This window comes from Botryllus schlosseri, chromosome 8, assembly GCF_051294905.1.
Source record: "Botryllus schlosseri isolate E-star chromosome 8, Bs_hap1, whole genome shotgun sequence".
NCBI lineage: Eukaryota > Metazoa > Chordata > Ascidiacea > Stolidobranchia > Styelidae > Botryllus > Botryllus schlosseri.
This window is the reverse complement of record NC_137243.1, coordinates 2,632,899-2,643,087: the sequence shown is the minus strand read 5'-3', so window position 1 is coordinate 2,643,087 and position 10,189 is coordinate 2,632,899. Positions and strand designations below refer to the sequence as shown.

The following is a 10,189-nucleotide window of genomic DNA, read 5'->3' as shown; positions in this document are numbered from 1 at the left end:
TGTCGGATAGCCGGCGAGATGCTGTTCCCCAATTGGGGTCCGGCATACTTGACAGAGCAATGCGTTTTCTTGTATTCAGTCCTGATCATATGGTATATCTTCGTTGACGCGCGTTTATGAGAATGCACTGTAATTTGATATGAACTGAGCTTGATTTGCGCTGTATTTATTTATAATTCACAATCTCATTCAATTTTCCACTTTTTGCGAATTCATAAATTGTAATTCTAATTCAAATATAATTTGGGAAAGATGTGACGCTCTAATTCTCATTCTAATCTAATTAAGAAAAGCTGAAAATTTTCTAGTTGTCCAAGTCTGCTGTGGAAATCTTGGCAACTCTGGTATAATGACAAAACAACTTCCACGATCATACATAGCTTGCACTGGTGTTGATGTTGCTGATGATGTTGTCGACGATATCGCAAAGGACGCATACCATGTCATGAGTAAATTAAAAATGGCAGATATGAAATTCTTAACGTATGTTCATCACACGGGTGCGACGGTGCGTGCTGCTGTTTCGCACATATTGAAATCTCGGGCGAGAGCTAGATGTGATTCCTTTTCTGGAAATGACTAAAATTATCCCCGCGCGATTAATTCTGGCAGTGGGGCATATTGTGGTAGTTTGATGGAGGTACTGACGAAGAGAAATTATAGAAATTAGGGATGGTGTGAACGTGAGGTTCACGCTCGCGTTCTGTGTGTGAACCTCTGAAATTTAGAGGTTCGCGTTCACAACAGAACCTTGGTAGGTTCTGCACTGTGAACCTTTTTCATATATTACAATTTTCACTTCGTTATAACATCTTTGGTTCAAATTTATTGCATTTCAACTGCGGGCCACTCTATGCATGGAGCTGGCAGCATTAAAAATCAACACCAAACGAGCATGCACCTTGGCAATCTCAAAAGTTTTACTTGCTTTGTTACAAAAGTTTGCTCGGAATATACAGCTTTCCGTTTGTGAATATTTAGTGACTCTCTGCTGTGAGCTCGACCCGCAATCACACAACATCACGAGCGAAGTATGTTTGATATCGTTTTCTGATGTAAAAATTCGAGAAGGCGTATACGGGGTCATGGTCAATCTTGACTTCATATCTCTACTGCATCATTAAAACCAAATCCGTGCGATTGAGGTGTTGGCTACTGCTGCATAACTTCTTAATGGGGTAATATCGGTAGCAAGTAGAAACACATTTTACACTTTGCTCAATATCAATGTAGCAATACTCAGACGCCGAACATACATTGTCCGGTCTGGCCTAGACCGTTAAGGGGTTAGCGTGTATTCCCTGGTGAGTCCTCGTCGAAATTGTTGGCAAAGACGGAAGATATTTATTTTATGGGAGTATATTATATCCTTTCATTGCCTCAGTTGATACATTTGGCGACGTTTAAAACGTCAATATGTACTTCAGCATTGTTGCATTATGTGGCCCGAGTCGTCGCTAGGTATCGTTTACATTAATATAGGCTATCACTTCCGTGAAAGACAGGGTTAGAATTAACAATATGACGTCACGTAACGTCATGAGGTTCACGTTCGCGTTCACACAGAACCTTTCAAAAAGGTTCGCGTTCACAAGAACCTGAACCTTTCAAAGGTTCACACCATCCCTAATAGAAATCATATAAGGGTTCGATGGTGAACATTATCTTGCCAATATTTTCGTCTAAAATGCATAATATTCTGGTCACAACTGTATCATGCATGCCATTCGAATGAAAAACGATCACCAAATACAAGGTTACCAAAGCACTGATGCAGCCGTATATTGCGAGGCGAAATTATGCATATGACCACATGTGGCTTGCGGGCAAAACGCCCGAAAACTTATACCGATTTCTGCTGTAAGAGTTGGGTGCAGGCTGTATGTCTCGACAACCAGCGAAATGATAAAATTGCTAATGAACCGAACTGCAATCTTCGAAAATATATTCAGTTACAGTGCTTTTGGGGCTAGGCAATCACTTTGAACGAAAAATTTGTTGACTTTGGTTTTGCACTTGATTTAAGCTAATTTTACCGTGCTAATTCCCAATATGCTGCTGGTTTTCTTCTATCTCGTCAAGCTTTTGCTCTACGTCACAGGGGTTCTCAACTTCCGTTATACAACGGGCCGCATTTCAACAGTAAATGACGCTGCGGGCCACAGAACATTATTACCATGTATTTTTGGGCTACTATTAAATTTGGGCTTCTGTAGCGCGCCTATCTACCAATCATATACGGGTATTTAGGACATTTTGATGGACGGTGTTCGTAAGTTTGCAGTTTCTGTATTTTTGTGAGAATAAGTATCTTCCAGCGGCGCAAGTAACTCCTTTCATGGAGCGTGTATTGAATTCGTTACCAAGTCGTTATATGCACCTTCAAACTCTTCCACCATAGAACCGAACTTTCTGTTTCAATGCGTGAGCGAGCAAGCATTGAATTACTGTCACTTTTTCGGTGCAGAGGCAATTATCACTTTAAGCTCGCAAATATATGAGAAGAAGTCTGGCGTTCGGGGTCATTTCTGGGCAAACCAATCAACCAGAACCCCTGCTCTACGACATATGCCCAAAATATCCAAATTTTCAAGGATTTAGCCATATTACTTTTCCATACCATATAAAAATCCACACCTTACCATAAATAATAAGTTTTATAGCCATGGGCTTAATTGAATTATTAAGAATATAGGTACTGGTATCGATCTAGGGCGATGCTTTCACCCATTTTTGGTTATAGGATGCTTGTCTGATCAACGTCAGTCAAAATAACTTGTCTGATCAAAGTAAAAAAAAATGTGTTGACCAATGTAATTTAACTGATACGAGTGGTGCAATCTTTTCCCTGAACTACTTTCTACTTTTCAAAATTCAAATTGCAAAATAAAATAGTTTATCCAAAATACTGTTCGGATTGCTCGGTAGAAGTGGAATTGGTGTGAAAACATTTCAGTAAGAAGTGCAAGTAGGCAAAATGTACTTGAGTAGGCTACCTAGCAAAAGTAGTATTAATCGTTTTATATATTTCCTCAGAAATCGTGACGTGATAAACGAAAATGACGCGAAATTCAGCTCCCCCAAATTCGGTAATATTGAGCAAAAGAAATCCTGACGCCAAACTCGAGTAGACCAGTGTAATTGATTGATTGACTGAGCGAAAGTCGCTGACGTCCTACGTATTTCGTTTTTCCTATTTTGTGGGATTGCGGGCTAAGCTCACAGCGGAGAGTCACCAAGGATTCACAAACAGAAAGCTGAGAATCCCGAGCAAATATTCGAGTAAATAATTTTTGAAATTGGCAAGGTGCATTCTCGTTTAGTTGCTGAATTTATTTTCACGCTGCCTGCGCCATGAGGAGAGTGGTCCATAGTTGAAGGGCAAAGAAATTCAACCAATGACGCCGTAAAGACATGAAAGCTTTTAATGGTTTCAACCCAACCAAGGTTCGTTTGTAAACGCGAACCTTCAAACTTCCTAGTTTCACTCACGAAACGCTAACGTGAACCTCACGTTCACACCATTCCTTTGCGCAAGTCAACACCAGCAAAAAGTATGATTGTTTATCTTCTGTTTAGCGCTCTCTATAGACCTACGGATGCGGTCCCTATTTTAATTGTGCAAGATTACTTGAGAAAGTTTTTTTCAGCAACATTTAACATGGGTGAGTCTACATTTTATATTTCAGTATTGATGATAGTAACCCTCTTTATTATTTGATTTTGTTCACCGCAGGCCAGGAAAAAAGCAAGCACATGACACACGTTGCTAATGGCTATTACGAAGATATCCGTGTATGTGTAAAAGCTAATAGGATTGAAATAAGTGAGGAAGAAACGGCAGCCAAAGGCACACTAGGCATGAGTGAAGCTAAAATAGGAGCATCGTACAAAAATCGTAAGTATCTACAATTTCGCAATCATCCACATACAATGTATTCCGATTTTACCCGACATTGGCATTTAAATCCTACTTCCACGATTTTTGTGATCAGATCAAAAGAGAAAGTATGTGACGAATGATCCTGGATTTACGACCATAAAGCCTCGTCGCCATCTCGGATTTGCTGAGTCAGGAATAGAAGATGGAAAGGTCTTCGTAACAATACAAATCGGGTCAGACATCCCCCATGCCAACTTTCAAGTACATAACGGCTCGAATATACTCGTGGATAAGGATGGATCTCTAAGAAACGCCAAAGATAACGAGATATGGACAGACACTTCAGGAGAATATCACCTCAGGGAGGATCATAAAAGTAGGAAACATTGATGTCGCTTTAAAACCGGACTCTATGGGCCATGGGGGATGTCCATTGTGCACCAGAGGTATTACGCAGGGTTGTAACCAAGTCACAAGGCTCCGAGTCACAAGTCAATCTCACTTTTATATTTTTGACTCGAGTCAAGTCGAGTCATTTTCAATTCCAACCGAGTCAAGTCCGAGTCCAAGTCAGCGAACAGAGGATCGAATCCGAGTCATGATATTATGACTCGAGTCCGAGTCCAAGTCCTTGTATTGACTGCTCAGTTTCCAGTTAAAGTCTTCCTAAACCCACTTTTCTAACTCTGTTTGGTGATATTGAATGGCTCGCATTTATAATATATCAATTTTCCTCACTTTTAGCAGTTTCTGGTCGCATTTTCAAGCACCAGTACCAAAAAACGAAATCCCAATAGTGTGTTGGCTTCGAAATTACAATGAAATGTCGGTCTTCGCAGTCTGAATCTCGAGTCAATGACTTGCTTCGAGTCATGCGCAATGACTCGAGTCCAAGTCGAGTCAATACACAGATTGACTCGAGTCGAGTCGAGTCAATTCCGTATTTTGAGAAAATGACTCGAGTCGAGTCGAGTCATCCGAAAATCATGACTCGAGTCTGACTCGAGTCGAGTCATGACTCGAGTCATTACAACCCTGGTATTACGTATTACCTCCACATATTTCCTGCCGCCATGAAGAAAAATATATCAAGAATTAAACATTTGTAGATATGGAACTCATTTCATCGGCCTTGCCGTGGCGTCGACACGAAGTCTTCCAGCGATATCTAAACAAAGGACGAGTGACAGAGTGAGTGGAAAAGTGAATAGGTTTTAGTAACGTCATAACGCCTGAAATCAAAACGTCGAAATCTAATCTCAGATATTTCGGGACGTACGGCATCGGCGCAGGGCAGATGAATAGTCCAGGTGGCATTTGCTCAACGTCCTCTGAGGACATCGTGGTCGCAGATTTACACAACCATCGGATTCAGGTTCGTTGGTTTGCTTCACAAGTTTCCTACGGCTGCAATTTTGGTGATTTCAGATCTTCGACGTGAACGGACGAGTGAAGGGAATCATCGGGAGCGAAGGAACAGCAGAAGGTCAATTCAATCTGGTGCACGACGTGTGTGTGACGTCACATGGACATATTGTCGCCTCGGACTTTGGGAATCACCGAATCCAAATATTCGACGAACAGGGAAAGTTCGTTCGCAAGTTCGGTGGCAAAGGATCAGGTGACGTTGTGTGGTTGACGTGACAGTGGTCGGCTATAGTGACGTCAGTTTTTGTTCAGGAGATGGAGAACTGGTCAGTCCTATGGGAGTAGCGACGGACGACAAGGGATTGATTTACGTTTGTGACGCAGGCAATCACAGAGTTCAAGTTTTTTCGGAGGAGGGAAAGTGGTATCGGTGGTTCGGTTCGGTCGAAAAGCGTTTCGAAAAACCGCGATATCTTTCTGTGACTTCAGACGGCAGAGTACGTGAGTCGTCGGTTCGGTGTGGACTCTCGCGATCGTTCACATTTTCGCAGGTGGTCGTCAGTGACTGCAATCACAGAGTTCATGTTTTCGACTCGTACGTACGTATGTTTGCGACTCGTGCTCGCCATCTTCTCCGGTTTGGAACGGAAGGAACGGACGAGTTTCAGTTCAAGGATCCGCGAGGTGTCGCCACAGATCATCAGGGTAACATAATCGTTTGCGACGATGGCAACCACCGGGTTCAGATTTTCACGAGGGACGGGTCCTTCGTGTCTTGTTTCGGCAGCGAGGGATCTGAACCGGGACAGTTGAAGAGGCCGGAAGGAGTTTGCGTTTTGTCAGAAGGAGGGATCGCGGTCACTGACTGTGGCAACCACAGAGTGCAAATCTTTTGAGAAACGGGATTCGAAACGACGTCGTGGTGCGATTAAAGTCGGTAGTTGTAGTTTTGTTGTGAATAAATTTTCCGCAACTGAACAATAAGGTCTACGGGTATTGGAACACAAAACGGACATTGTTCTGCAGTAGAGTTCTCAGCTTTCCCGTGGCCACTTGCGGCCACAAATATCTCGTGGTCGGCCATGAAAAAGTGTTGTCTATAAAAGTTCACTAGTGGTTACTACTTCGGAAAAAGATGTCTTGGAATATAAACAAATCAACTCGAGTCAGGCAATGTCGGCCATCGGGTAATATCGAGACACCGATTGCAGCAGACCACTTGCTTCAGATTACGATACCGAATTTCGGTCGAACTAGGGACACTGCCCCAAATGGCTTGAAGGCCACTATTTCGCGGTGAAATTGACAATGGAGAATATAAAATAAAGTAAACATTTGAATGCAAACCGAGAATCTTTAGTAAACTGTTTCATGAGACCATCATCTCATCACCTATCTCAGTATGAAACACAGTTAAAATTAGCACGGACAAACACCGACTTTTGCGTGAAATCCGCAATGCGGTAGTTATGCTTATGTGTCAGATCACCGTACATCTCTACCATACTCGACCTCTAAAACGAAATTACTGCCATAATCATTGAGTGTCAACCTTGAGACTTGGCACGGCGTTCGATACTAAAATCAAGACATACCGTGCAAAAGTACTTGACATATCTAGGTATGGAGTATTGCTAAAATCAATAGAGACGAATACTGGTTTTGCGTAAAATCTGTTAGCGATAAATGGCGAGTCACTCGAGTTATAGGAAACGACATTACCACCCACATAGTTCAGCGACAAACTGAAAACTTGGTACAGTGTTCATATCAACTGTATACAGCTTGTAAATTACATTGCTTTCGTGATGTCATTAACAAATGTTTTTCCTCGTCATTTAACCTCTGGTAATGAATTGTTGGTTCCTTTTGGAGTAGAACAGAACGGAGTTTAGTAGTTATACAAATGGGCGGAATGGGCGCATGCAAGATTTATAATAAACAAACAAAGATTATCAGTATAATACATTATGTACAACTTGAATCGGTCTGTCGGCGAACTAATGCTTTGCCAGTCTGTAACATACATATCGATCACGAGCTCACCACGCACTTTTCGTTCGAGGGCGACTAATTTTGCTGTAGACATTCAGTTGTGTTCGCGTGTGCCGTAAAATATCCTCAACACTTGTTATGCCAACACCTCCAAACATATTTACAATATCATACTAAGGATATATTGATTCGGCGGAGTGTTACCGTCAGAGAATTGCTGTGTCACCCCTTCGAACCTCGCATTTGGCGGTCGAACTCGGGAACTACGAGTACGATGTCAGATTCAATTATATAGTGACGAATCGGGATAGCTCGCTTCACCGTGGATCGGTGGACTGGCCTTATTTTGCTGAAACGCGCTCGGTTTCGGTGGTGCAATAACGGGGGATGAATTGTGACAAATCCTCCGTGATGCAATGTAGCCTGCTTTCGGTGAAGTGTAAAGATGAGCGGGAGATTTTGAAGTCTGAATCGACCCCGACTCGGGTCACCAAATCGGAGGCCAAAAATCCGACTGGCTCGTAAAGTCCTGTTATTACCACATATTTTGAGGGTGAAATCTAGTATAAATCCGACTCTCAAAGCCACTTGGCCCCATCCAGTCCGACTTTAACCAAAACTGATGAAATCTACGCCGGGCCCGGAAAGGATTCGTGACCACCTCCGCCCAGACAAAATAGTTCTGCTGTAGTGTGGGTGTCGTTGTATATTAATTTGCGTACAACGAAACTTTATATCGCCCCTTTGGCGGAATTCTATTTGATTCGTCTGTGCAGTAGGGCGGAGTGAAAAATGAAAATTTTTGAATTTCAAAAAAGGGTCTCGATATGTGGTGCCAAATAGCAAATAAATATATTCTATCATGATTTTGAGTTTGTTCACCCTCTCGGGGTCGTGCAATTTCACCGAACGAGCCGAAAATAGCTAATTTCGCCATATCTTGATAATGACTTACACCAGAAAGTCAGTTTTGGGCTTAAAAGATGCGGAAGCAACATGTTTCTATCTCCCTTCCATAGAACTTACTCTTGAAAATGAAGAGGAAAAAAGTTACAAGCAAATTCCTGATTTTATAGGTAAAATTGAGCACGGAAGTAGTGGGTAGGGTTTCAAAAGTGTGTAGTGATTGATCTTATGATGGAGCAACATACCCCATCAATTACAACAACTTCTCAAAACTTGCTCAAACAAATGAAGCCCCCTCCAAGTATAAATAGAGCTCCGGTATTGCTACCGATATTCTCTCATAATCAAGCTATACAGTAGCCAACACCCCAATCGCACGGATTTGGTTTTTATGATACTATAAGCGATAAGCATATCAAATCAAGGTGGATCCCGTACGGCGCACGCCAACTATATTTTTTACATTGGACAAATATGTATCCTTTATCAATTTCAGTGATTGGTTGAATAAGCATAATTCGCTGACTACCTATGTATATATAGTGTGTTTCATTCTTGGTGTTGTGTGATTGCGGGCCACGCTCACAGCCGAGAGTCACTGAATATTCATAAACGGAAAGTTGAATATTTCGAGCAAACTTTTGTAACAAAGAAAGTGAATTGTTCGAAATTGGCAAGGCTCGTTAACTGCTGAATTTATTTTTATGCTGTCAACGCCATGCGAACAGTGGCCCAAAGTTTATTGAAATGCAAATTCAAACAAAAGTGTTATAATGACGTGAAATATTTTAATAAATGAAAAAGGTTCACGGTGCAGAACCTATACTAAGGTTCGTTTGTGAACGCCCACCTATAAAATTTTGGAGGTTGATACACAGAACACGAACGTTTACCTCACGTTCACACCATCCCCAAGTTAAACCCTATATTTTCGACCAACGGCTACGTGTATAAGATCGTGAGTATTATAAATGTTTTGTGCACCTACAAAGTCGCTATCAGAACAATTGCTGAAATTCTTGACAATCAAAAGTTGCTCTCTATATTACACATGGAATAGAACAGGGGACGGCAAACCCCGGCACGAGTGACGAAAACGACAACAGTTTTGTTGCACAACATGTCACAGAAGTTTCCAAAATGGAAAAAGCTAAAATTATTTGATAAATAAACATACAGGTTCTTGCGACATGCGACTCTGTGCGCTGTGTGCGTGGCCAAAATGATTTGCGGCGATAAAACATTGCAATTGTCCGCCGCATGTTGGAAAAAACGTTCGACATTGATATTAGAGGTCGGCCGCTAATCGACCTGGCCGATTATCGAGGCCGATATTTGGAACGTTCCCCGATTATGATTTTTATCAAAAAAAATCAAAAGTATTGGAAATTCAATGCTCCGAGTTCTCAATCTCAAGAAATCGATGACGCAAAGGGTGATACGCAGGCCTGTTTATTTTTGGATATTGGGTTTTATTTTTGGAGATTCTCCAAAAATAAGATTTGAAAACATCCAAAAATAAGATATTTTTGGATGAAGATTTTTCAGGTTTTTCAGTGAAATGAACAAGTCAGAGCGATGTAAACAACCAGGAAACTCATAAAAACACACAAAAAATAGCCTGTGTGTTAGGGAAGGGGTCACCGAAACGCTAAAACTAGTTCCACTCATTCCACTCCACGTTTCTGCTAACCTTGCCTTCCCGCCCCCTCCGTCTTTGTACTCCTATAAGTTTCACAGTACGGCACGTAGAAAAGACGGGCAGGCAGCTTGAGTGAGGCAAATGGAACAGCGAAACCAAATACGGCCACCTCTGTCACAATCACTTCGTCTACACGGGACGGGACTGATTGGATACCTCAGACGGCCACAGAACTTGATCCAGGAGATGGAAAGTGCGTGACCCAAGTCTGTTAACGCCCATTGCTTGTCAATGAGGAAGATGGCCTCTTAGCTGACTGGACACCCTACCAAACTCCTTAATGTTATGGACGAGAAAAGTCCGGCATGTGCACCTTCGCTGCAGTGGTGATTCCA

General features: G+C 42.0%; 1 protein-coding gene across 1 annotated transcript; it reads left to right on the top strand.

Annotated features, from left to right (window-relative positions):
- The first annotated feature begins 3,360 nt into the window (after nucleotides 1–3,360).
- LOC145445399 (uncharacterized) lies at nucleotides 3,361–6,313 on the top strand. Its single transcript, XM_080323593.1, has 7 exons — nucleotides 3,361–3,665; nucleotides 3,737–3,898; nucleotides 3,996–4,259; nucleotides 4,993–5,074; nucleotides 5,147–5,258; nucleotides 5,312–5,504; nucleotides 5,564–6,313. The coding sequence occupies exons 1-7, from the start codon at nucleotides 3,557–3,559 to the stop codon at nucleotides 6,145–6,147; spliced, it is 1,506 nt and encodes a 501-aa protein (XP_080179719.1). The 5' UTR covers nucleotides 3,361–3,556; the 3' UTR covers nucleotides 6,148–6,313.
- Nucleotides 6,314–10,189: the final 3,876 nt, after the last annotated feature.